General features: G+C 34.5%; 5 protein-coding genes and 2 long non-coding RNA genes across 8 annotated transcripts; 3 read left to right on the top strand and 4 right to left on the bottom strand.

Annotated features, from left to right (window-relative positions):
* Positions 1 to 382: 382 nt before the first annotated feature.
* Positions 383 to 2,598, bottom strand: LOC103861744. The gene has a single exon (XM_009139455.3). It carries the CDS (start codon positions 1,910 to 1,912, stop codon positions 443 to 445), a length of 1,470 nt encoding a protein of 489 aa, XP_009137703.2. The 5' UTR covers positions 1,913 to 2,598; the 3' UTR covers positions 383 to 442.
* A 1,092-nt stretch (positions 2,599 to 3,690) lies between these two features.
* LOC103861317 (probable trehalose-phosphate phosphatase G) lies at positions 3,691 to 6,745 on the top strand. 2 transcript variants are annotated; one of them, XM_009139018.3, is made up of 9 exons: positions 3,691 to 3,916; positions 4,626 to 4,693; positions 4,783 to 5,158; positions 5,248 to 5,388; positions 5,479 to 5,550; positions 5,635 to 5,748; positions 5,829 to 6,065; positions 6,155 to 6,388; positions 6,486 to 6,745. In XM_009139018.3, the coding sequence occupies exons 3-9, from the start codon at positions 4,931 to 4,933 to the stop codon at positions 6,546 to 6,548; spliced, it is 1,089 nt and encodes a 362-aa protein (XP_009137266.1). In that variant the 5' UTR covers positions 3,691 to 3,916; positions 4,626 to 4,693; positions 4,783 to 4,930; the 3' UTR covers positions 6,549 to 6,745. The 2 variants fall into 2 exon arrangements, with proteins under 2 accessions (XP_009137266.1, XP_009137267.1); XM_009139019.3 differs by lacking the exon at positions 3,691 to 3,916 and adding an exon at positions 4,410 to 4,488.
* LOC103861316 (protein INAPERTURATE POLLEN1-like) lies at positions 6,619 to 10,226 on the bottom strand. The gene is made up of 2 exons (XM_009139017.3): positions 7,399 to 10,226; positions 6,619 to 7,279 (listed from the first exon to the last, which is right to left on the bottom strand). The coding sequence occupies exons 1-2, from the start codon at positions 8,104 to 8,106 to the stop codon at positions 6,920 to 6,922; spliced, it is 1,068 nt and encodes a 355-aa protein (XP_009137265.1). The 5' UTR covers positions 8,107 to 10,226; the 3' UTR covers positions 6,619 to 6,919.
* Positions 10,227 to 10,958: 732 nt separating this feature from the next.
* LOC103861315 lies at positions 10,959 to 12,001 on the top strand. The gene is made up of 2 exons (XR_631510.3): positions 10,959 to 11,676; positions 11,785 to 12,001. It is a non-coding gene; the product is annotated as an uncharacterized LOC103861315 (long non-coding RNA).
* On the bottom strand, positions 11,899 to 15,784 carry LOC117132837. Its single transcript, XM_033288135.1, has 2 exons — positions 13,157 to 15,784; positions 11,899 to 12,992 (listed from the first exon to the last, which is right to left on the bottom strand). The coding sequence occupies exons 1-2, from the start codon at positions 13,865 to 13,867 to the stop codon at positions 12,216 to 12,218; spliced, it is 1,488 nt and encodes a 495-aa protein (XP_033144026.1). The 5' UTR covers positions 13,868 to 15,784; the 3' UTR covers positions 11,899 to 12,215.
* Positions 15,785 to 16,658: 874 nt separating this feature from the next.
* LOC103861314 (protein INAPERTURATE POLLEN1-like) lies at positions 16,659 to 20,475 on the bottom strand. Its single transcript, XM_009139016.3, has 2 exons — positions 17,695 to 20,475; positions 16,659 to 17,613 (listed from the first exon to the last, which is right to left on the bottom strand). Exons 1-2 carry the CDS (start codon positions 18,385 to 18,387, stop codon positions 17,275 to 17,277), a joined length of 1,032 nt encoding a protein of 343 aa, XP_009137264.1. The 5' UTR covers positions 18,388 to 20,475; the 3' UTR covers positions 16,659 to 17,274.
* Positions 20,476 to 20,775: 300 nt separating this feature from the next.
* On the top strand, positions 20,776 to 22,120 carry LOC117132838. Its single transcript, XR_004456454.1, has 2 exons — positions 20,776 to 21,195; positions 21,339 to 22,120. It is a non-coding gene; the product is annotated as an uncharacterized LOC117132838 (long non-coding RNA).
* Positions 22,121 to 27,581: the final 5,461 nt, after the last annotated feature.

Here is a 27,581-nt window from a genome sequence, read left to right as displayed (position 1 = left end):
ATCTTCTCATGATTTCCACAAATTGCATTGAAGTCGCCAAGCATACACCAAAGACCTCTTCTTTGAACACCAATTCTGGAAACCTTCTCCCAAACCCATTGTCTTTTGCCTTCGTTAGGCTCACCATATATACAAGACACAAAAAAATTTCCTTCACCTAACTGTACACCAATATCAACAAGGTTCTTGTCCGCAGAAATCACTTCAACATCTACAGAGTTCTTCCAAAAGATATCCAAACCACCACTTTTTCCAACCGGGTTAACAGTATATACACGGTTGTACCCTAACCACACTTGAATATCTACAAGCACGTTCCTTGAATGCATAGTTTCCATCAAAAACATAAGCTCAGGGAAATATTTTTTACGTATCTCCATGAGCCTAGGAATTGTCAAGTCCTGAGAAGATCCCAGTCCTCGACAATTCCAAGCCAGTAAACTCAAAAATCTTTGGACAGTCCCTCCTTCGGGACTGCCTCATGAGTTATTTGCTTTACAGCTTTGGGAACTCCACCCATCTGATCAACTGCTTTCCTTTTCTCAACATTTCCTATCAAAGCTCCTTCCTTAAAAGCTATCTGAATGTTGTCCTCCTGACCAGCAATAGCTTTTGTATTCCTCTTGTTTTTCCCCGGCCTTTTCCTGACACTCATCTTCTTTAAAGAAGTTCCGGACAGATTGAGATCAAAAGATTTCAACCTAGCACCCGTAAAACCACTCAAGGAAGATGAGGAATTAGAAGATTGAGGAATATCAACCGGATTCTCATGTCTATGCGAATACTCTGGCCTCCATCCAACTAGGGGATTAGCTCTAATAGCTGATGCCATCAGTTTTTCACCTTGAACTTGGGGGACATTCATACTATTTGAAACACCTTCCGGCTCATAACCAAAAACTACGCCTTTCCCTTTCTCCAAGTCTTTTGTCACCATCGGCACTGGCTCCAAGCTTAAAGCATATTTCATTAAGACTGGATCTTTTTCTACTTCTCTGACAGACGACTTAACTCTTTCCTCTCTAATAAGTCGATCTTCTCCTTTAGCCATAAGCAAATATTGCCTCATACCATCCAAAACCTCCAGCGCAATTCTTGGTCTCCCTGTGTTTGGATTTATCCCAACTTGATTCTCTTCTAGAACACCAAACAACGGATCAGATTCCGAAAGCACTAGATTAACCTTTTTCTTAACAACACTCCCTCCATCTCTTCTTGTCATCGCTTCAATTTGTCTCCTATGAATATTGATAGGACACACTGATTGATCGTGGGTTAGCCTTTGGCAAGTATAACATCGTTTCTGAACTCTCTCATAGTTGAATAAAACTTTTGTTTTTTCACCCTCTGGGAGATCAATGACTTTTTCTTTCCTCAGAGGTCTAGAAACATCAAAACGAACCTTAACTCTTTCATAGACGTTGCTTCGTGCCTTCGATGGGTCAAACGCAACCTCAATAACCTTGCCCACAATATCTCCCAAAGCTCCAATCGCTAACTCCGTCTGATAGTTGATTGGAGTGTTTCTAATTTGAGCCCAAATAGGCATGTACTGTAAAGAGTCAGGAGGCGGCTTTTCTGACCATCTTTCAACAACAATCGCCCTTTCATTAAAGGTGTGTACCCCTTTTTCTAACACTTCGACAAGATCATGCTCATTATCAAAAATAAACTGAAATCTTTCCTGAGATAAAGCGATTCCTCGAACCCGACCTTGTTTCTGCCACTTCCGCGGCATCTGGAAGATGAACTCCGACATTTTTTGACAATCAGGGTTGAGGAAACGCCCAATTAAGCTCCTTCTGTTTCTTTCAGTTGAACAATATTCTGGTAAATTAGGCATGACAAAAGGCACATCATCATCATCCTCCAGAGACATGGCCATTAAGGCCTTATCCACTGCTGATGACATCAGATATACTCCCAAACAGAAGATCAAACCTTTAATTTAAGTTCTTAAACACAGCTGTCCTTGATTGAAAACCAACCAAGTCTGATTAAAAATCAAACCAAAGCTTCTCTCCTAAAAGTTTCACCAGTACCTTTTGGAGCAGAAGAAACCAGGAACCTTTGTAAGGGAAACAGACTTGATCTTAAGAACCGTAGCTTCAAAACAGATTTGCAAAGCCGGTCACTTCAGATCTTCAAACAATTTTATCGCCTTTCTTATCGCTTTTAATTTCTCTTTATCGCTAAACGACAAAACCACCGCTTTCTCCCTCTCTTCTTCAATTCTCAATATTTCTCAAACCACATTGTTTATACAACTAGTTTTAGTTTTTTTTTTCATTTTTTCTTCTCTCAATTTATTGCAATAACATTTTATTAGTAGGGAAAGTTTCTCTCTCCTTCTACTCGGTTCTCTCTCCTAAATCCGACATAGAGGAACGGCGACATAGAGGAACGGCTAAGATGAAACGTCAACCGAAATTTCTTACAAACTCACTTTCGGTTAGCAAGTTTGATTCTGAGAAGCGGTGATTCTTTCTACACCACCATCGCCAGCTTTCGTTTCCAAGAAACGGTGATTCTGACAGCACCGGTTTCGCCGGCTTTCGTCTCCGGGAAAGCGATGGCTCTGACAGCACCGTCTTTTCGTCGGTTTTTTCTCCAGATTAATCCAGAATCAGTTCACGATCTACGCATTAGTCTTTCTTTGCCCAATCGACTCTCGATCTGAGAATCTATGTTGATTTTTTGGATCGATCGCAGACGATTAATGTTTTCTTGGAAGCGTAGATCTATGGTTAGAGATCTGCAACGGTTTTGGCCTCCACGGTGGAATTTAGTCGCGCTTTTTCTCTGACTCCGCGAGAAGATGATGTTGTTTTCTGGTGGATGTTCGATTATTGTGGCGACGAAGGTTGCATGCCGGTGAGGTGAGGGGGCTTCGATCTTAGGACACGTGCCCCTCAAGTGGTGTTTCGGTCAAGACGTGGCGGCCTTGTGACAGGTGTTCTTCGCAGGTGAGGACGGAACACGCATGAGTGAAGTGGCGCTTTCTGGGTTTAGGATGATGGGTTTAGAACCCAAAATAGTTGCGGTTTGGTTTGCGCGTTGGGTTTTATGTTTGTATCCTTGTATCGTATTGGGCTTGATCCTATAGACTTTGTCCCTTTAATAAATTTTAGATGAAAAAAAAAACATTTTATTAGTCAACACGGTGTTAATAAATTACTTTTAATGTGTTTGTGGAACTTTATAGTCATCTTGGAAAAAATCTAAAACCGTTAGATATGGTAAATTAGACGGCTGCTTCACGCCGTTTGAAATATATTTTAGTAGTATAAAGATTTGGAACTCACAAGAATATTATATGAAATGTTAATGGATTGCAAAACATTAGCAAACATTTGAGATTTGAATAAATGAAAGACTCCGCACCAGAAAGTTGAATTAAGAAACAAAAGAATATGACTAATGAGGGACTCACTAATCATAGACTAATGTATTAATTTTATTCAGGGAAGCTAATAACGTGGAATAATAATAAATTAAGAATTTAAGAGGAGGATGCGATGGCAAAATGGTATATAAGTCAAACATGTGAGGTGGAATCGAGTATTAACAACAGCTTAATAAACCTTGTTAACCACGTCTCTTTCTCTCTCTTTCTCTCGCTGTCTCTTTGAGAAACGGACCTGTTTTTTTTTTTTTTTTAATAAGAGAAAGGGAGTGTATAAATAGCAAAGCCCATTATCCTTCATTTTCTCCCTTCCCCTCTTTCACAATCTTTTCCTGATTTTTCGTATATTCTCTCTTAAAATTTTTAGGGTTTTCGAGAAAGTAAAACAAAAACAAAATCTCCCTCTTCACTGATCCCTGAGATTCTGTTTCTTTGAGGAGAAAAAATCTGCATTCTTCAGAGATTTTCTCTTCTGGGTTTCTTTCTGTGTTTCCACCTCGTTTCAATCAGGTTTTTTAATCTAAACCCTATTTTGATTCTTAGATTTTAGCCGTTCGTTCGGTCTGATTAAGGTTCATTGTTGCGTTTTAGTTATCTTTTCTATTGACAGTTACGCCCTTTTTATTCGTCTTCATCGAAAACTGTTTCCTATGTGATGTGATTAAACTCTTGTTATTTCGTAACATTACAGAATGGTTTATTACAAAACCTTGTCTTTTGTAGTATTAGAATGGTATGAACAACCAAACTAAAGACTAGGTTTGAGCGATGAAGCTATAAAGGTTTTTGTCGGTAGCGTTATAATTAAAATAATAATATAAGTAAATGGTTGTCATATCAGAAAGGCAGTTGAAAACTTCGGTACTTGTCAAAATCAGTGGCTCCTTTTCTCTTCATATCATTAAACAAACCATTAAGACGATTAGGTGAAAAAAAGAACAAGAGGAAAGATATCAACAAAAACATAACTCTCGTGTTGACTTTGTTATGTTCTGCTTTTCTTATTGTCTTAAAAAGAACTTTATAAAGATAAAAATCTGTAGCTCTTTCAGTTCAAAAAAAAAAAGAAGAACTTTATAAAGGTTCAATCTTTTTTTTATTGACCCTTTGTGAGAAAGAAACTTTAAGATTTTGCATTGTCCTGTTATTGTCTCGTTACATTAAAAATTCAGAGATTTGCAGTATGGTTTACTTGTTTTTTGGTGGTCATGTTATACAGGGTTTATAGTTGAAAGCTCAAGACCAGCCTAAGAACATCTTCCGTGGTGAAGATTTAGAGACGATGAGGTAACGTGAAAAGATAAGCTTTCGACTTTTTTTTTTTTTTGGTTTTTGCGTATTGTTAATGTTCTGAATATTTGTTTTTTCGTGTTCAGTGTTCACTGTTAATGGACCACCGTTCACCAACAAGCAGTGACAAGAAAACATTGAAGAAGTGTTTTTTCATTGACAAGACAGTTGGATAAAAAACACAAGAACAAGTGCTTTAGAAGAAGATCTCTTATTTTGGGTTTTTGGAGTACGATGGATACTGACCCTGAATCACCAACCAACAAACCAAGACTCGCATCATCATTCCCTTCAGGAAGATTCATGATGAAGACAAGGAAGAAGATCCCTAAGCTGGACGATGTCAGATCCAACGGTTGGTTGGAAGCAATGATTTCCTCTTCCCCACCACGTAAAAGGCTAGTCAAGGATTTCAACGTCGAGGTTGCTCCTGAAGATGACTTCGCTCAACGGGCTTGGATGGTACAACATAACATCTCATTTGTTTCATTCACAAATGTTTTTATTTCTCTGTTGTAATTCTCATTCCTCACCACTTTCATTCTTGACAGCTCAAGTACCCATCAGCTATTACCTCATTTGGTCACATTGCAGCTCAAGCAAAGGACAAGAAGATAGCTATGTTCCTTGATTACGATGGAACTCTTTCCCCAATAGTCGATGACCCTGACCGTGCCATCATGTCTGACGCGGTAAGAACCACAACCCTTTTATTATTTTGGATGCTCTCTGGTCTGAAAAACTATTTTGCTAAGTGTTTATTCTCTCTATATCTCTCTCAGATGCGTGCTGCTGTTAAAGACGTCGCCAAGTACTTCCCAACAGCAATAATTAGTGGTAGAAGCCGTGACAAGGTTAGACCCTTAAACCTATATCAGCACAATCAAACTAAAAAGTTAAAAACGCTAAACAGTGTAGAGGGTTTGTTCATGTGCCAGGTTTACGAATTGGTAGGACTAACCGAACTCTATTACGCCGGTAGTCATGGGATGGACATAATGACTCCTGCTAATGTTAATGGCTCCCCTGAAGACACCAACTCTGACCAACAGGTGAAATTCATTGTACCTCAGTTGAACTATATGATCAAACAAACTCTTCTAATCTCTTTGTTCCTTGCTTTTGTCAATAGGGTGAAGAGGTAAACCTCTTTCAGCCAGCAAAAGAGTTCATACCGGTCATCGAAGAGGTTTATAGATCCCTCGTGGAGCTAACTAAAGGCATCAAAGGTGCAAAAGTAGAGAACCACAAGTTCTGCGCTTCTGTGCATTACCGTAACGTTGATGAGAATGACTGGCCACTCGTTGCTCAACGTGTTCATGACCACTTGAAACAATACCCTCGTCTGCGTCTAACTCACGGCAGAAAGGTACTTCTTACTTGGAACATATAGTCTAAATACTGATCATCATATATATGTTATGTTAAAATGACTTGTTTTGGTTTAATATGATTCAGGTTTTAGAGGTTCGTCCTGTGATCGAATGGAACAAAGGAAAAGCAGTTGAGTTTCTGCTGGAATCTCTCGGATTAAGCAACAACGATGATTTTCTCCCAATCTTCATAGGAGATGACAAGACTGATGAGGATGCGTTCAAGGTACTAAGGGAGAAGAAGCAAGGATTTGGAATCTTGGTATCCTCTGTACCAAAAGAAAGCAATGCGTTCTACTCTCTTAGAGATCCCTCAGAGGTACAAATTACATAATATAATTTAATAGTCTATACCATCGTATATATGTTTACATTATTTATGTAATGTAATGGTTGGTAAAATGGTGTTGTTGCAGGTGAAGAAGTTTCTCAAGACTTTGGTGAAATGGAGAAAGATGGAAGACTCTACAAGTCAATGATGATTGTGTAGGAGTATCAGAAGAAGCTTCATTCAACTCTTGCTTTCTATTTTTTTTTTTCACATTTTAGTTTTCTATATCTTTAATAGTCTCTGCTATTATATCTTTGAATTGATCATTTTTTTTCCATATTATCCATGAATTAAGCTGTATTAAAAATCACACTCTTTTCATAATTTATTTAAACGCTGGAAGGAGATTGTGTCTAAAATGGTAACCGAAACAGTTCATATTAATATTCTGGTTCAGCTTACAGATTAAGGCATAAAAGAGAAGCAAAGCTAAGGAGAAGTACAAAAAACAAAGAGACTCCAGAAACTACTTTTAGTATCATATCCATCCCAAGTACATAGTGAAGGAAAGTGGGACTACTAGATAGAGTTCTTAGCTGCAGGACCAATATGCATTTGCCTATCTAAAAAGAACTTTCGGTTCATTACCTTCATAGCATCCCATTTCTCCCTTTCATCTGCAAAGCTAACAAAACCATATGTGGCTCCACTTCTTCCGTCAAAGCAAATCTTTGCTACCGTAGGCGAATGATAATTACATTTAAACCGCTCGAGTAGCAAATCATTCGTGGCCTCTGGGGCCAAGTTCCCAACATAGATAACGTACTCCTGCTGGTGCTGGTTCATGGGGGGTGGTGGACGCTGAGGTGCATCATGCTGCTGCATCATGGGCTGGCGGATGAGAAGATTATCAAATAGAGAATTCTGAAATGCCTGATCCTGCAAAAAACACATAATCTCAAAATATAAACTCTACTACGTACTACTAGTCATGTCAAAATCATCCTTAAAAAAAAGTTGGTAAAACTCATTAAGCCATGGTGGGGGAAGGGAAGAACCTGATGTTTAAACCCTGCAAGAAGCTTGCACACGCTTTCAAGAAACACAGCCCTTTGATCCATGTTCAACACTCCAGCGATGTCGGTGATCGTACTCTTCCTCAGTTGATTCGCTACGTGGAAGATTCTCACAAGCTCCTCCATGATCATCGCACCACCACCATCCTCCTCCTTCGTCACTGACGTCGCCGTCTCCATTACTACCGTTCCACTCTGAGAACCACGAAACGACGATACCCACTTATTCGAGAAGCGTCTTATAAAACCCTCGTGTGCTTCCCTCGTCTCACGTAGTAGAGTCGAGACTGTTTCGTTGATAGTGTTCTCGAGTTCGGACGACAGGTCTTTCCACGACGCAGCAAGATTACTGTAAGTGCCGACCGGATCTTGATCGAGTCCGTCGACGAAAGACTGGACAAGGCTGGTGAAAAGAAGAGGGTTGATGTCGCCGAGGAGGAGGATCGCCGTCTCGAGCGAGTTGCTGCGCCATGAGGGGAGGAGGAAGTAGAGGATCGTGTTTTTGTTGGCGTAGTGGTCTAGAGTGTCGTAGTATGAGTGTATGTCGCCGAGGACGGCGTCGTTCTTGGCGTCGGAAGGAAATATCAGTAAGGGAGGGAGGCAGCGTTCGGTTAGGTGTTTGGACCAGTCGGTGTAGAAGCCATCGAGTTGATTGAAAGGTCTGTTACGGCGGAAGAGATCGCCAGCCATTTCTCGGAGAAGACGACGACGATGATCGAGACTCTTCTTTTATTTTGCTCTCTTTTCTTTGGGAGGGAAAGGATATATAACGGACTCGTTTCAACTTTATAACCAACTCGAAATCTCATTAAAATTCAAGATTCGCTTCGGTTAATTCACGTGAACGATGCCAAATTGCCAATTTATAACGCAACAAAACCGGATTGGTTTGAGTCTAATCAATTCGAATCTCATAAAGTTTCATTTGGTTCGCGGTTAAATCACTAGAACCATGCAAATCAAACCTAATTTTGTTTATTTATTTATATCATTAAAACTGAAGTACAAATTAAGTTTGTTTAGAAAGTTAAAAAAAAAAAGTTTGTTTGGAAATATGTATAGCAGTTTAAAAAATATGTTTGTTTGAAAATATGAATAACTTTACAAAAAAATATAATGTTGTTTGGAAACATGAATAGCATATATTAATAAAAAAAATAATGGGCTTATGTTATTAATAAAAATTGGAAGTTCTTATATTATGAAAAACTATCTATTTGAGTCAACTTTAAAATATACGAAAATGGACTAATCTAATTACTTAAAAATATTTTTTATCTAAAATAATCATAAACAAAATTTAATTTTTATATACATATTTCAAATCAAAATAATAATTTAAAGTTGATTTATATCAATAATTGATTTAAAATATGCATATATTCAAACATTTATTTTTACTAAAATATTTACCAATAACCATTATTAAAAAAATGTTTTCAATATATATAAGAAAATATAATAAAAAGCCCAATTTCATATACTGACTTAAGTTATGTTTTTTATATTTCACATTAAATTTTAAAAACATAATATATGTGAGTATTTATACGATGGTACATATAAAATACTATTAATTATATGATTATTTATATGATGGCACATATAAAATAAGATAATTATACGATGACATATATATGATATATAATAGTGATTAGAGTGGGCATTCGGGTATCCATTCGGATTCGGTTCGGATCTATTTAGATTTCGAGTTTTCGGGCTCAAAGATTTCAGCCTCATTCAGATTTTTCTAAATTTTGGTTCAAATTCTATTCGGATCTTTACTGGTTTGGGTTCGGATAACCTATTTAAATTATTTTTAAAATTTTAAAATTTTAAAATTCATTATATACTTTAAATTTCTCAAAATCTATAAATAAAATAATATATCACATATAAATTTGAATAACATATGTGAGAATACCTAAACTTAACATATAAATTGGTTTGGTTTAGATATTTGGATCGAGAATCAATAATTATTTTAAGTATTTTTGGTGTTATGAGTATATTTTAACTATTTTTAAATATTTATTTTTGACTATTTGTATATATTTTCAAGTATTTAAACCAACTTAAAAGTGTCATATATATTCTGGATTTCTTATATACATTAAATATAAAAATAATATATATAAGTATATAAATCTTTTTCGAATACATTTGGGTATCTGAAATACTACAGTTCGGATCGGATTCGGTTTCGGTTCTCTAAACATCAAAATTTTGAATAATTTAGATATTTAATCAATTTTGGTTCGGGTTAGGTACTACTCTTTCGGATCGGGATCGGTTCGGTTCTTCAGATTTGAATTTTTTTATTCAGCCCTAATATTGATATGAAAAACAAATAGCAATATATTTTTAAAAAATATATTTGCACGGGTGTGCGGATCAAAATCTACTTTATTTTCTTATTTTAGGAGTCAAGGTCAACTGTGACAAAAAAAAAGAAATTAAAAAATCAATTATTGAACATATAATTTAGTTGGCGTCGAAACAATAGATTTTAGAAGAATACACAATAAACGCAGAAATAATTACACGCCCAATCTTTCATTTTATGCTTGCAATCTTGTTTCTCTTTCCTTTACCAAGCATATAATCTTTGTTAATCATCTTTTTGTTTCTATATATATATTTAACAGTTTCTGCTTTTATAGCTTTAACTAGGTTAAGATCCGCGCCTTGCGCGGAATAAACATTATATATATATAAATTGTTTTATATATTATATGTTTATAACATATTATGAAATAATAAATATATATTGAATAATTAAAAAGTCATTATCTACTACTTATATAATTAAATTGGTGCAAACATATAAATAAATTATATAAATAGAAAAATATATTTTCTATTTGATATGATATATAATTAAATTTAAATGATAGTAACATATATATGGTATATTTTAATATTAATATTTATTAGATGATGCTTTTTGCTATTTTTTTATCATTTGTATCTGTTATAGCAAAAAGTCTAAATTAGTGATAACAAAATTTTCATTGTGGGATTAATGGTTTAAGTAATTTATAATATTTTAAAAAATTAAGTTGTCAATATTTTTCAAATTTTTTTATCAAAAAAATGTTCAAAGTAAATTTCAAAATTAAGATATTTATATATTTTTATATGGCATATAGTTTAATTTAAAATGATACATATATTTATATATCTTTTATTTTTGATACTTATTAAATGAGACTTTCAACTTATATTATTTTTTAATTATTTGTACCATGTCATAACATAAGTTTTAAATCATAGATCACAAAATTTGAATTTTACACTTTTAACAGTTTTAGTAATTTATACTCGTTTTTAAAAATTCAAAATATAATATATAAATAATTTTTTAAATTTTTATTATATAGTTGCTATGATTGTTTAATTTATTTTAATAGCTTAAAATTAAACAAATATAATTATAATACACACTTATTTTATCAAATCTTTATTATTCAAAATCATTAATTGTCATATATATTTTAGCCACATTAGGAAATTCCGTAATCTTATTTAAGGAAATAATGAAGCACATTTAATAATGTATTTATTGTGGTTTAATAAAAAAACTTATTATATATTTAGATGGACCAACATATTTTTCTAAGGATTCTAAGAATCATTCTAGTGATGACATGTGGCTACAAAAAAATGTTGCAATGCTTCTCAAATAATATATAGGGGATTGATCATTTTTTCCATATTTTTCATAAATTAAGTTTCTGCTATATCTTTTAATCACTCTCTATCATAATTTATTTCACAACGTAGCCCTGAAGCCCATATAAGGGAGATTCTGTCTAAAATGGTAACTGAAACAAATCCTCACTTCATAGAACATTCTGGTTCAGTTTACAGATTAAGGCATAAAAGAGAAGTAAAGCTAAAGAAGTAAATCCTTTTACAAAAACAAAGAGACTCTAGAAAGGTACTTACTTACTTTGGATATATATAAGTCTATATGGTCACATATGTTATGTTATTAAGACTTGTTTTGTTTCAATATGATTCAGGTTTTAGATGTTCGTCCTGTGATAGAATGGAACAAAGGAAAAGCAGTTGAGTTTCTGTTGGAATCTCTAGGATTAAGCAAACGATGATTTTCTACCAATCTTCATAGGAGATGACAAGACTGATGAGGATGCGTTTACGGTACTAAGGGAGAAGAAGCAAGGATTTGGAATCTTGGTATCCTCTGTACCAAAAGAAAGCAATGCTTTCTACTCTCTTAGAGACCCCTCAGAGGTACAAATTACATAATAGTCTATACCATCGTATATGTTACATTATTATTTTTGTTTTTTTTGAACAAACGTATATGTTACATTAATGGTTGGTAAAATGGTGTTGCAGGTGAAGAAGTTTCTCAAGACTTTGGTGAAATGGAGAAAGATGGAAGACTCTACAAGTCATTTGATGATTTGTGTAGGAGTATCAGAAGAAGCTTCATTCAACTCTTGCTTTCTATTTTTTTTTCACATTTTAGTTTTCTATATCTTTAATAGTCTCTGCTATTATATCTTTGAATTGATCATTTTTTTTCCATATTATCCATGAATTAAGCTGTATTTAAAATCACACTCTTTTCATAATTTATTTAAACGCTGAGAGAGCACATAGTCTAAAATGGTAACCGTAACAAATCCTCAGTTCATATTAATAGTCTGGTTCAGCTTACAGATTAAGGCGTAAAAGAGGAAAGCTAAGGAGAAGTACAAAAAACAAAGAGACTCTAGAAACTACATTTAGTATCAATCCCAAGTATATAGTGAAGGAAAATGGGACTAGTAGATAGAGTTCTTAGCTGCAGGACCAATATGCATTTCCCTATCTAAAAAGATTTTAAGGTTCATTTCGTTCATGGCATGTACTTTCTCCCTTACATCTGCAAAGCTAATAAAACCATATGTGGCTCCACTTCCTTGGTCAACGCAAATCTTTGCTTCCCTAGCCGAATGATAACGACTAAACCGCTGGAGTAGCAACTCACGCGTGGCCCATGGGGCCAAGTTCCCAACATATATAACGTGATCCTGTTCAGGTGCATGCTGCTGGTGCTGGGCCATGGGCGGTGGTGGAGGCTGAGGTGCATGCGGATGAAAATTGTGGTGTGCGCCAATAACCTCTCCGGATGGAGCAATAGGCGGGAAGAGCTGGTTGTGTCGTGGAAACGGACGTCCATACTGATACGTGGGCGGTGGTGGACGCTGCTGCATCATGAGCGGATGATAATACTGTACAATAAAAAATCCGGATGGATCAAAAGGCCGGAAGAGCTGGTGGCCATATGGTGGAAGCAGAGGTGGATAGTGCGGCTGCATCATGGGCGGAGGATTATTATTCTGGTGAACCAATCCGGATGGATCAAAAGGCCGGAAGAGCTGGTGGGCATCTGGTGGAAGCAGAGGTGGATACTGCTGCACCATGGGCTGAGGCTGATAATTATGGTGTGCATTAACCTCTTCCGATGGATGAGGAGGCTTGAAGAGATTGTCATCATCTGGTGGAAGCTGCTGGTTAATGAGATTATAACCAAATAGAGAATTCTGAAAAGCGTTATCCTGCAAAAATTTTAGAGATAAAAACATATAATCTCAAAATATAAACATAAAATGTCAAGATGACAAAAAAAGAAAAGAACATATAATGTCAAAATCAACTCAGTAATCATCTTTATAAAAAAAACAAAGTTGTAAAATCAATAAGCCATGGGGAGAGGAAGAACCTGATGTTTAAACCCTGCAAGAAGCTTGCACACGCTTTCAAGAAAGAGAACCTTTTGATTCATGTTTAACACTCCAGCAATGTCGGTGATCACACTCTTCCTCAGTTGATTCGCTTCACGGAACATTCTCACAAGATCCTCCATGATCGCCGCACCACCACCCTCCTCATCCGTCGTCACTGAAGTCGCCGGCTCCATTACTACCGTTCCGCTCTGAAAACCACGAAACGACGACACCCACTTATCCGAGAAACGTCTTATAAAACCGTCTTGCGCTTCCCTCATCTCACGTAGCAGACGCGAGGCGGTTACGTTGATAGTGTCCTCGAGCTGGAGCGACAGGTCTTTCCACGCAGCAAGAGTACTGAAAGTGCGGATCCGATCTTGACTGAGTCCGACGTCGTCGATGAAAGACTGGACAAGGCTGGTGAAAAGAAGAGGGTTGATGTCGCCGAGGAGGAGGATCGGCGTCTCGAGCGAGTTGCTGCGCCATGAGGGTAAGAGGAAGTAGAGGATCGTGTTTTTGTTGGCGTAGTGGTTTAGAGTGTCGTAGTATGAGTGTATGTCGCCGAGGACGGCTTCGTTCTTGGCGTCGGTAGCAAAATTCCGTAAGGCAGGGAGACAGCGTTCGGTTAGGTGTCTGGACCAGTCGGTGTAGAAGCCATCGAGTTGGTTGAAAGGTCTGTTACGGCGAAAGAGATCGTCAGCCATTTCTCGGAGAAGACGACGACGATGATGGAGAAGGTTTCTTGAAAGGTTTTCTTTTATCGTTAGGTTTGCTCTGTTTTTTGGAGGGAAGGCATATATATATAAGAACTCGGTTTAACTGTATAACCACCTCGAATCTCAACAAAAATTCAAGATTCGCTTCGGTTAGATCACACGAACCATGCCAATTTATAAGGTAATAAAACCGGATTGGTTTGACTCTAATCAATTCGAATCTCATAATAATTCTATTTGGTCCGGTTAAATAACTAGAACCATGCAAATTTAAACCCAATTTTGCTTTTTCTATTTGTTTTCTTATTTAAGGAATCAAAAGTCAGCTTCAAAAAGAAAAAGAAAAAATCAGTTATTGAACAGGTATTTTACTTGGCGTATAAACAATAGTTTAAGAACCTTTACATGTTTTCAAACCCAATCAGCGTGAAATTAGGAGAACTAAAGAAAGGCACTCGACCATGCAACATGTACAAATTACAAACATCTTTTGTTTTTAGAAGAACACACCATAATAAACGCATCCTTTTTTTATTATTTGAGGAGCATTGGTAAAAACTAACTTTTATTTCATATGTTTATTACAAGTGTGTCATTTCCTACGTGCCATCATCATATGCTCTCTCACCTCATATTTTCAAAAACCCATTCTTTACTAGACTAATTACAAAACTTTGCTACTCATCAATAGATTATATTATAAACTTACCGTGTATTGATAACAACATAATGAACATTCTAATGCTTACAATGCGTTTACTTTTAAACACTTCCATCTTCAAAAACAAAAATATTTTATTGCCATAGACGAAGTCGCTTGATTGTTATAATTCCTTATATTGCATGACTACTTAAATATATTTTAATCATGCGACTCTGTGTATGGCAATGAAATATAAGGAACTTTGCAATGCTTGATAAGTAGCCTGCACGATATATTATGTCTGCACGCAATGAAATAATTTATCATATAGCATGACTCTAGCATGACTTCGTAGCCATTAGTCTTGCAGCTAACTGGGATCACACATAATCGCTTGATTGTTATAATTAATGAGTATAAGGAATGTTAATATTTTACCTTGGATAACAAACACTTAGATTTTATTATTTTTCATTTGGGCTTTTAAAATCTATTCAAGTTCTTTTTATAATGTTTTGCTCCTCGAATTGGTTATTTTCATGGCAACTTCAACGATCCAATTTATCAAAAAAAAGAAAGAAAATGAAGATCCAATATATTATATTTTAAAAACCAGGATTGCAGTTTCATATCTCCTCTTTTGCACGTTAATCATATTTATCATTTCCTTATATTTCATATGCAAAAGACTATTGTACATCATGTTATGGCAGTTTAGTGTAAATTAGTTCGATTCAAGGCAACACTATTAATAACCTTTCCATTTAGTTTTTTTTTCTCACTAATTCATGATTTAAATATGAATTGTCAATCACGGGATTTAATAAAAAAAATTTCAATCACTAAGGTTGCGTGATAAGAGGAAATTTCTATATATGGCCTTTAACGGATATGTGATCGTTGTTTATTGATACATTTCCATCACGTCAAATTTATCACGAATCAAATGTCGCACCGTTGTTGTTTCCTAAAACACATGGTGATTGTCAATCATGTAATTATGAATCGGAGAATCTGTTATGAATTGTCTTAAAACTTAAAAGAAACTTTATTAGTTTCCTAATTTCCTTTGTTTTTAAATATTTAAAGTGATACTCAACAATGGTGTATGCAAATATTAGTTTCAAAATATTTTCCAATTATTGCATGATTGAAACAAATATTGCCTTAATTATGGAACTAATTTAATACGCGATTAAAAAAATAAGGTATTACTTGATTGAGAAAAATAAGGTTCTGCATGATTAATATATATTTCTTAACATTTAATTATGGTATTTATCCCCTTACTAAAAACTTTCTAAAAATTGTTAAGGAGATTGTCAATTAGCATTACTTGCGTGATAATGCATGGTATTCATAAAATTCCAAATTAGGGATGTTTTGAGCTAAATATGATACTAATTCGGAATATATACGTACTCATTAATATTACACGATTTTGGTAATGGAAATTTTAAGTCGAAACCGAATCATATATTCTTTTTTTTCGTTGACACTGATTGATTTTAAAATTTATTTTGTTGACCAATATATCTGTTTGTTTCCTATAATATTCCAATGAATCCGCTGTGAATTTAAATTATAAAAATAATTATGGCAAGTTTTGAAAATTAGTGCTATTTTGAATTACGCAAATAAAGATGGTGATTAGTAATCATTATTTACCATATATACACACGCCAATTATACATAAACACAAGGGTTTCTAGCTACATTTTCTCACCACCGTCTCCTTCTCAATACATTCTTATCACAAACATTCTTGCAAGCACAACACTCATGGCGGGCTTTAACTTCGTTGTCGATTTGCTTAATTTTTTTTTCAATCTTTACTATTAAATATAGCTTGAAAGAGCTTAAGTGTGTAGCATATGGAATTGAAGCTTAGGAGTTTGTCTTATCATAATGCTATTATAACTATTTGTATAAAAACATTGAGTTCTTTTTTAATTCAGTTTTATATTTATATCATTCTAGGATTCCGCGGGTGGCATGATCGCAAGTTATATTCGAAGCTCTCATTTACGATTGGATGCAATCCCAAAAAAAAAATTTCTATTGCTAATGTTTTATTTTATTGCCAATGTTTCATTTTATCTTTTACTTCATAATTTTTTTTTTTATAAGTTTTTGCTTACTCTTAGGGATTCACTTCTATGAACTATGCTTCAAGTTAACAAAACAAACACACAAGTTTTTCTTAAAAATCGAAGCTTAATTTATAAAGACATACACAATTTCGGTTAAACCCCTTATTCTATAAAATGTAATATTTCTTTCTATGACTTTTAACTCTCAAATACCTATATATTTAAAGTGATAAACTATTTAAATCTACTCATTCCGCGCATGGCGCGGGTTTCACCTAGTAAAAATTAAAGGCCCAAATCTTCATTCTATGCTTGCAATCTTGTTTCTAATTTTCTTATACCAATCATATAATCTTTGTTAATCATCTTTTAGTTTTCTGTATCTTTAACTGATTATTTTTTTCCATATTATTAAGCTTTACTAAAATCACTCTCTATCATAATTTATTCCACAAAGTTACCCTGAGCCCATATGAAGGAGATTCTGTCTAAAATGGTAACTGAAACAAATCCTCACTTCGTATAGAATCTTCTGGTTCAGTTTACAGATTAAGGCATAAGAGAGAAGTAAATCCTTTACAAAAAACAAAGAGACTGACTCTAGAAATTGACCGCTTTAATTAGTATCAACCTCAAGTATATAGTGAAGGAAAGTGAGGCTAGATATTGCGGTGAGCTTCACTACGAAGATGCATTGGCTTTTTTAAAAGCATAGCACCGTTCATTTCCTGAATAGCACGCCATTTCTCACTTTCATCTGCAAAGCTAACAAACCCATGTTTTTGGCCACGTCCAGGGTCATTCACAATCTGCACCTCCCAAACCGAAGGATAACGTCTGAACATCTCTCGTAGCATATCACGCGTGACATTCCGGTCTATGTTCCAAACGCATATATCGTGTAACACTTCAGGCTGCTGCTGCATCATTTGCTGATAAGCAAGTGGATACTGTGGTGCAACCTGGTTAGGAAAAAACTGAGCCGGTACATGTGCAAGCTGTTGGATCATATGGGAGGGTTACCAAATTTTAGATTAAAATAAAAAGTGTTAACCGGAAGAGAAGAGAAGAGAAAGAACCTGATGTCTAAACCCTGCAAGAAACTCGCATACGCCTTCAAGAAAGAGAGCCGCTTGATTCGTGTCTGATAAATTAACAATGTTGAAGATCGTAATCTTCCTCAGCTGATTCGCTTCACGGAAGATTCTCACAAACTCCTCACCCAACGTCACTGAAGCCGCTGTCTCCATAACCGTCACGCTCTGTCTCCCACGCTGAGAATGAAACCTCGAGACCCAGTTATCCGAGAAGCCTTGTATGTAACCCTCCTGCGCTTGCCTCACCTTACTCAGCAGATGAGAGACACTCTTGTTAACATCGTTCTTGACGTCATCGACGAAGTGGTTCACCGGAAACGCTAAGTCTCTCCACGGGGCAAGACGTAAGTGGATGCGATTCGGATCTCTCAAAGATTGGATGAGACTGACGAAAAGATGAGGGTGGACGTCGCCGAGGAAGAGGATCGAGGTCTCGAGCGAGTTTACGTGCCACGAGGGGAAGAGGAAGTAGAAGATGGTGTCTCTGTTCGCGTAGTGGTCTATAGTGTCGTAGTATGAGATTAAGTCGTTGAAGACGGCGCCGTTAGTGACGGCGGAAGGAGGAGAATCTCGGAAGAGAGGGATGCAGCGCGTGGTTAGGTGTTCGGACCATTCGGTGTAGAAACCATCGAGGAGATGGAAAGGTCTGTTACGGCGGAAGAGATCGCCAGCCATCTCTGGGAGAGGAAGACGACGACGACGATGGAGACTGAGGATTTTTCTTGAAAGGTTTTTTTTCTTTTATCGTTAGGTTTTGCTCTGTTTTATGGAGGGAAGGCAATTATAACGAACTCGGTTTAACTGTATAACCAACTCGTGTCTCATTAAAATTCAAGATTCGGTTCGGTTAAGTTACTAGAACCATGCCAATTTAAAAGCTCGTCGTTGTGGCTTTTGAGGAAAGGCAATATATATACTGGATTGGTTTTGACTCTAAAATCAATTCGCATCTCATAAATTTTCATTGGGTTCGGTTAATCACTAGAACCATGCAAATTTAAACCCAATTTGGCTTGTTTTTATAATTTATTTTTTTGTTGTAGGAATAAAAAGTCAACTGTGAATAAAAAATAAATTAAAATTCATTATTGAACACACAATTTAGGACAAAACTTGGGTTCACCCCCTAGAGTGAACCTTTAAATTCACTCCACCTTTTAGAACCAATCAATTTTCCACATAAATTATTAATTAAAAAATATTAAATTAAACAATAAATAGCTACAAAAAAATAAAAACGCTAATTTTAAACGCTAACGCTTCCAGCGAAACCCTAAATCTTAAATTCTAAACACTATACTTTAAATTCTAAACTCAAATCCAAACTCCTAAACCCACACTCTATACCCTAAACCCTAATCATAGACCCTAAACCCAAATTATATACCCTAAACCCAAACACTAGACTATAAACCTAAACTCTATATCCTAAACCCAAGTCCTAGACCCTAAACCCAAACCGTAAACCTTAAACCCAAATTATATACCCTAAACCCAAAACTTTAACCATAAGTCCAAACGGTAAATCCTAAACCCAAACCGTAAATCGTAAACCCAAAATCTATACCCTAAACCCAAATCCTAGACCTAAACCCCAAAGGGTAAACCCTAAACCCAAACCCAAAACTTAGATTCTATACGGTTTGGGTTAAGGTTTACGGTTTAGGTTTAGGATCTAAGACTTGGGTTTAGGATATAGGGTTTAGGTTTATAGTCTATTTTTTGGGTTTAAGGTATATAATTTGGGTTTAGGGTCAAGGATTAGGGTTTAGGGTATAGGGTTTGGGTTTAGGGTCTAAGATTAGGATATATAATTTGGGCTTAGGGTCTAGGATTAGGGTTTAGGGTATAGGGTTTGGGTTTAGGGGTTTGGATTCGGGTTTAGAATTTAGGGTATAGGGTTTAGAATTTAAAATTTAAGGTTTAGGGTTTCGCTGGAAGCGTTAATATCGTTAAAATTAGCGTTTTTATTTTTTGTAGCTATTTATTGTTTAATTTAATATTTTTTAATTAATAGTTTATGTGGAAAATTGATTGGTAATAAATGATGGGGTGAATTTAAAGGTTCACCCTAGGGGGTGAACCCAAGTTCTGTCCCCTATTTATTTGTGTTCAAGCACCGTTAGATTTGTCTTCTAGATATCGCCAAATTATTTAATTGCTTTAATCAAAACGAGAGCTAACATTCAGTTAAAACCTTGAATCAAGCAAAATTATGAAAAATACTGGTCTCTTAAGGGCTTCTCTCCTATTTAGAAATAGTGTGGGTCATGTTAAGCCATTTTCGGAAACATATGTTATGAACCAACGTACCGTGACCAAAAAAAATATTATGAACCAACGCGAATCAATTCGAAATAACAAAGAAAACTTAAAAGCAAAAATGTATTGAGCCAAATACCCATTTAAAGTTTAATATATTATTTTAACTATAACTATGCTTTTGATAAAAAAAAAAAAACTGTAACTATGCTTCAAAATCCACCGTCACAACATTGACCACCTTCTTCTTGTTCCTCTTCATCGAGCATATCGTTTCTTAGCAAATCTCAACGTTGATTCAAAATGCACCGGCCGTTAGATACACATTCATACACTCCTTTCACGATACAATCTCGATCTTTTGCAATCACTGTCCAATCACCGAGATTGAATGCCTTGAGGTATGTATAATAGAAGACATGGTGCTTCAATGGAGTTAATGCATAAGAAAAATGCTGTTGATATCGCCATTGATGGAGTTTTGCAGAAGACAAACATATATTATTATCATGTTGTTTGATTCATGGTAAGAAGGTTTTTTTGATTCATGCTAAAAACCTACATTATATTTTTTTACATTTAGGTGTTTTTTTAATGATAATATATAGTTATTACAATTTATATTAGTGAATATAAGTTTGGGTATTTAACCTTCTTGATCATACGGCTCTTGAATCAGTTCAGGTCCTAGTAATTTATTAGTGATTAGTGTAAAGTATAGTTGTCGGATAATGAATGAAAAATATGGTTTAGGTTTAGGGGTTTCTTTTATCATGTAGATTTGGATAATTGTGAGCTCTGTTTAATGTAGAGTTATTAACAGAAATAGACACATTTTGTATTTTTATTACACCATAGAACACAATGTGCGACCGAAGTAGTTTATTGTGGTTGAAGATCCATTTAACTTCAGAAAAGCTAAACTAAAGATGGACATTTAGGTAAATTGACATTTTTTTAGTTAGGCTGGTTAGAAAATTTAAAATTCAAAAATGTTGGGTAATGCACGGTGGACATGAAATAAAGTTGAAATACGTTTATATTTTATCTTTGGGCCCGTAAAAAAGTAGATCTGATCTGGTAAAATTATTTTCACAAAGAGGGAAATAGAGGGACGGTTCTGACGGAGAAGATGACGACTAAGAACGTTTATACGGTGGAGACTGACGGAGAAGACGATGTCGTCGAGAAATAAATGGACGTCAAAGGGGAAAGACAAAGGTTAGATTTTTTTCTTGTTTCGAGTGCGTTCGAGTTTAAGTTTCAGATTAGGGTTTGGTCCACGAAAGGACTCCAATTTGGGAGTTATCTAAGATTGTTGATGTGTTTTGTGAATTCTGGGTTTTGGGATTTTTGGTTTCAAGATTAGTGAAGAGATGGAGACGATGAGCTTCAGTTGTGGGCATTTGAAGCTATATCAACTTGGCTTAGTCGTTTAGGGGACGATGACAAGTTGAAGCATCTAAGTTATGTCAATGAGAAGCTCCCACAAGACACATTGTTGGTTTTGGCGGAGGTGCAAGAGGCTGAGCATGATCCTCAGGTAACTATTTGTACACATGTACGAACGTTTAAGGTTGTACACGTTACGTGTGATGTACATGTGTACAACAACATATGTGTATATGTGTACTTTGCATACTATGCTTATATGGTTTGCGGTTGAGGTGTGTATTGATTTTGCTTTGGTTTATCGTGTTTTTATGTTTGCTGCTGATTGTGCAACCTACGGTGGAGTGTGGGGAGGACAAGGAGGATGGCTGGGGAGAATTTGACGATGAATTTTTTGAATATAAAGTTGCCGACATGGTTAAGCTTCTGAAGGTTGGGCACAAATTCAGAAAACATAAGTGGAGTGGCGGTGATGCATTTGAACCTATTTACATGTGTACAAGCAAGTGTGTGCATGTGTATAAGAAAATGTGTACATGTGTACAACACTGAGTGTTTACATGTACACAAACAAGTATATGTACATTTAGGGTGTGTACATAAGTGGTTTATTTTGACATGTTTGTTGGTGTTGAAGGATGAATGTGTTTAGCATGATAGCATGATACTATAATATATTTAGATGTTTTGGGCATATAATGTAAAGTATCTTGATGACTATTGATTCTAAGTAAAACTTTTCGCATTGATATGTATTTTTGTAGTGTACATATAAGTTAAAATTGTACATAGTAAATTAGTAATGATCCATGTAGAAAAATTGTAAGATCTCTTTAATCAAAAACCAAAAAGTTCACTATGATTGTCAATGATTCATATATACACAAGTTCAGTTGTACAATGATTTCTATATACATCGTATAATTTTTATACATTTGCAAATTTAAATATTTGTAAGGTTTATATTGTCAACGTGTACACATGTATTTCATTGTCCACATGTACACATGTTCATCAAAAAATCTATTTGATTTTATCATATAATTGCAAGTTTGAATATTTTAAGGGCCAATATCTTCTAATATCAACTAAAATCGTCTAATATAAAGTAGTGTACATACTATATGGTGATTTTAATGGTTTTCACAAACATCTACATGTACGCTTAATTAATAAACATGTACATGTACACTTAGAATGTACATATGTACATATGTCTACGTGTACATAATTTTTTAATAATTAATTCATTAATGACATCATTGTAATTATGTCATCTTCTTCCCAGTCTTTTAGAGTTACGAATTTTGCAGGAAATTTGGGGATTCTTAGCTCATTGGTAGGAACAAAATGAAAGATAACCTCAAATCATTTGACTTGGTCTTATTGCTCTTGATTTCTTGTTGATTTGTTAGTTGCGATTGTCGGTGGTAAAATGAAATAAGACGAAGAAGGAAAACAGGTACATAGCAGCACGAGAAGCTTCTCAGTGACCAGAGCTTGACGGTGACAACAAGTGAAGCGGCTCGGGCAAAGATGCTCACCGTGGTTAGGGTTACCCGCATTCGAGCTTGTGTGCTCGTGACTCAATCATATTCACGATAGAGAGTTTTGACGAGGGCTGAGATGGTTCTGACGGCAGCGGAGATTCACAGAGAAAAGGGAGAGAGAACAAATTTTAACCATCCAATATGTAATTAAATCAATGGTTTATAGCAATTCACGTGACTTTATTAATTGATGCAAGTTTATTTATATCTATTTTCTAAGAAGATGTAACTAGATTAGTTAGAAGACAAGGAGAAGTTAAGAAAAAATATCTCAAAAGTAGAAAGTGTCTTAAAATGTAATAAATAAGAGGTAATGTGACCTATTATGTAAATATTTCTTGTATATTCAGGTCCAACATTACGATTTTTTGACATGGCTAGATCCTACACCAAAGAGAGAGGGTCGACAACTGAAGTTGTCCAAACTCTTGCATAGATAATACAAGTAAGAGAATACTTCAATACTCACCGGCTAAACCACTTGACGGACATTTTTTTGTTTTATTAAGAAAACTTCATTTGAAAATTTCATACACTTGGCGTCTAAACAATGTTTGAGCACCATTACATGTGTTCGAACACAATCACCGTTGGGAATGACTAGAGTTGTCAGACGAGTTGACCCGCGTCCACCTGGACAGACCCGCAGCGGTTCCGTTTTCTCATCAGACCGCGCGGGTTGACCCGCGGCGGGTTGCGGTCAGAGAACTCTTGTCCAAGCCCGCCCCGCCTAATTCACATTTTTTGCGGGTTGACCCGCGGGTCACCGACGAGTAAGGGCATTGTGTAGAAAAGCTAACCTTCGTGCCATTAGAATTTTGATTGCTTTACTTAATCTGTTTATGTAATGCTTGAATTATTTATGTAGACAACATAAGTAAAACAGAAACATAACCAAAAGCAACAATATCAACAGATACAGTGAAGCCTGTAGAGTACAGTAACAGTTCAAAGTTTGATATTTTCAGTATGAAGAGCAACACAAAGAAAAACAACTCAAGTTTAGAATAAGATCATACACATTATGAATTAGAGTGGATATATATGTCACAAAGGCTATAAACAAAGACAGAGAAAAAACACATATTCAGTTACAAAAAAAAAAAAAAAAAAAAACACATATTAAATAGTGAAAGACCATATGATTACCTAAGTTTGGCGCTAAGTTTGTTGAAATCAGCAAGTCCAACACTGGGAATATATACCTTGACACGAGACTGTAAACAGCAATAGAGACAAATTTTGTAGGCATTAACAAAATACAAACAAAAAGACAAAATTCACACGAGTTCAAGTAACAATGTTGCAACTCACGAATCGTTGTTATAAGCAACAGTTAACTGTTTCCAGAAAATAAAAGAAAAACGTTAGACCTCAAACTAGAAACTCAGATCACTGATCACAAGAAACTCAACTCAATTGCAAGAATAAATCTCCATTGAAGAAGCTTGAATGAGCGACATCTCCGTGACTCTTTGCCTATATCTCTGGTCTGAAGATTTGAAATATCTAAGACCATGATTCATCCCTTATATGTACTCAAGCTACCACATGCATGAGCTCAAAATCTAGAAATCACAAATGGCAATTCCAGATCGGATTGAATCGAGGCACCGGGTAAAAAAGATGAAGAATTGACTTTCTTATGCGGTCAACCCGCTAACCCGCTAACCCGTGATGGGTTATGATCCAGCAATCCGCAATCCGCTTGGGTTGGACCCGCGAGACCCGCAATTTTATGGACAAAAAATTGCTTGTCCAGACCCGCCCCGTGATGGGCCTAAATGGGTCGGACCCGCGGGCCACGGGTTGGGCTGACATCTCTAGGAATGACGAGGAACTAAATACACTAGACCAATACAGGAATCTAAGGGCATTTCTAATCTCATTATATTTTTCATTATAAAATAAAGTTTAGAGTAAAAATACTCCAATAAAAATATGTTTACTCTAAATATAGAGTAATTTGTTTTTTTAATTCATCATTCTATTTTCTATTCTAAAATATAGTATCATTAGAGCAAACTTAAACTCTATTAGAACATTTCCAAAAAACATGTATAACTTCAAATATATAGTGTTTTATTCTCCAAAAAGGAACTTCAAAACTTAAAATTTAGAATTTTAAGGACTGAAACTTCATATTTAAACTCTCACTACTCAAAACTCTAAATTTGAAGTTTCATCTTTTTATTTGCATTTTGGTCCTTATAATTAATTACACATCACATTTATGATTCTAAGTATTTTTTTCATTTATCGTTTTAATATTTATAACTTTTGTATAACATAATTTTTTCAAATTTAATTTTATAAACTCAAATTTTACACATAAAATTGAATAAAAGTTTTAAAATAAGATTTATAATATTTTAAAAGTAGAATTAGATAACAAGAATATAACAAAAGAAAGTTAATAATTTTTTTTTAAGAAAAAGATACATAAATACATAATTATTACATAAATTTAAATATTACAACAACAATAATAGTCTAGTAAATTTGCTCCAGAACCTCTAAAAGAATTGTCCAAACAAATTTTATATAACCGAGATGAAACATTACGGAAATAATTATATGGAATAATATAATATTTTGCTTATAGTTTAATATTTAATTATATATTTCTATTTATAATTTAAAATTTTAGTTTAAAATTTTATTAATTAATATCATTGTAATGCTTTTACATATGTGCTATTTATTTATAAATGTTTTATGGATTTACATTATTTATATGACAAATATAAAGACCATAGCGTAAATTATAAATAATTTTGAAATTATATTTGAAGTTTTATTTTTGGATATGCTCTTATAGAATTGCTCTATTTTAGAGTAAAAATAGAGTAAACAATTGGAGATGGTCTTAACATTGAGACATTCTGTTTATTACCATGCGACATTTATACATTACAAACATCATTTATATTTTAATTAGAAGAACACACAATAAACATAGATACACATGCAGATAAGTTTTAAAGCCCAAATATTAATTCTATGCTTGTGATCTTTTTTCTCTTTTCTCTATCAGTCATAAAATATTTGTTAATTATTGGCTTATTGACGATTTTTCAGAACCATACGCAGAAGACTGCTATATCTGGCGGTAAAGCTTCTGCCCTAAAGGTGTAGGTACCAACTGATAGGTTCGTATTTCAGGAGCTGAAGAGAGGGGATTTAACTTTTAACTTTTGTTTCTAGTCCAAAAAATTATGAGTTCGGTCTGCGATAAAAAATATATATTTTTGGCCCCTGGCTGTTGAGTTCATCTCAACTCCTTCTCACTCAAATTCTTTGGTTGATGAAAAAGTAAAACCTTTCTTAATGAATGATGTCCTTGATAGTCAAAGCTTTTATAGGTGAAAGTGAAATGCTTCTAAAATATTTGAGGTGGTAGGACTTTATAGCCTATCCAAAAATGAAAGAGTTCAGCAGTAATCGGAGTAGTAGGAGCGTGGCCGTGGTGGTCGTAACTCCTAACTAAATTATATGTTTTAATAGAGTATTAGATTTTAGTTCATTCTCTCAAAGCGCGAGATTTATCTCTTTGTAAACATCTTTAATTTATAACTAGATCTTGACCATGTATTTGTTCTTGTTTATATGTACAAAACATTTAGTTTTTACATCATTAGTTATCTATTCTAGTAAAATTGAAATACAAATAATATTTATCTATTTTAAATGGTTTCTTACATATTTTCATTATTTTTTAACCAATTCTAACCATTTTATTCATTTATTTTTTTCAAATTAAGTAGAAAATATTTATTACAAAGTATAAAATAGAACTTACTTATTTTAAATGTTTATTATTTTTCTTTTTTTCACTTTTCTTAAGAGCATCAATAATTGTATTTACTATAATAATCAACACCATATATTTTAAATGTTAACCATAATAATTTCACCGTTTTAAAAAAAAATTGCTTCATTTGTGACAAAAATTTTGACCAGTTAATAAATAAATTTTTTATTTGTTTAAAGAATCAATTAGACATATGCATCCGAGTACCCACTCGGATACGAATTGATTTTTTATATCGACGTTTTTTTGGTTTTAAAACTGAACTCTATTCATATATTTAAATTTTTTGGACGGGGTTTGAGTCGGATCCTTCCGGATTCGAATAAGTTCGTATGAACCTAAAATATCCAAATAACCCACATGTTTAAAACTGTCATTAAACCATTTATAAAGAAAAAAAGTAAAATTAAACCGACCAAGCTCTAGTGTATATTATAATATAAACTTTTTCAGATGTGTATTAACAGGTTCACAATAATGTTAGTTTACTTGTTTGTTATCTAATTAATGTTCTCAAACTTTCACTAATTAAATTTGTAGCTTTTTATCTTTATATATTTATTTCAGTAGATTTGTGTTTGATTATTAGAACATTTAGTATTAGTTATTGTTGGTATGAAAAATGAGCCACATTGGCATATATTCCTACGATAGAGTGAACCGGTTTGGTTTGATTTTAATAGGTGGTGAATCTTATATATTAAAACAGAAGTCACAACCTTGATTCATGTGTGATTTGTTTTTTAAAAAATGGACCTAATAGACCTATTACTATAAAGTCATGTTACATTTAATCTCTAATCTTATCATTTAAATTTTGGGTCTACCAGAAATTTTTATTGGGCTATAAA

Source organism: Brassica rapa, chromosome A03 (assembly GCF_000309985.2).
Source record: "Brassica rapa cultivar Chiifu-401-42 chromosome A03, CAAS_Brap_v3.01, whole genome shotgun sequence".
Taxonomy (NCBI): Eukaryota; Viridiplantae; Streptophyta; class Magnoliopsida; order Brassicales; family Brassicaceae; genus Brassica; species Brassica rapa.
The sequence above is the reverse complement of the archived record's forward strand: the minus strand, read 5'-3'. Positions and strand labels throughout refer to the sequence as shown.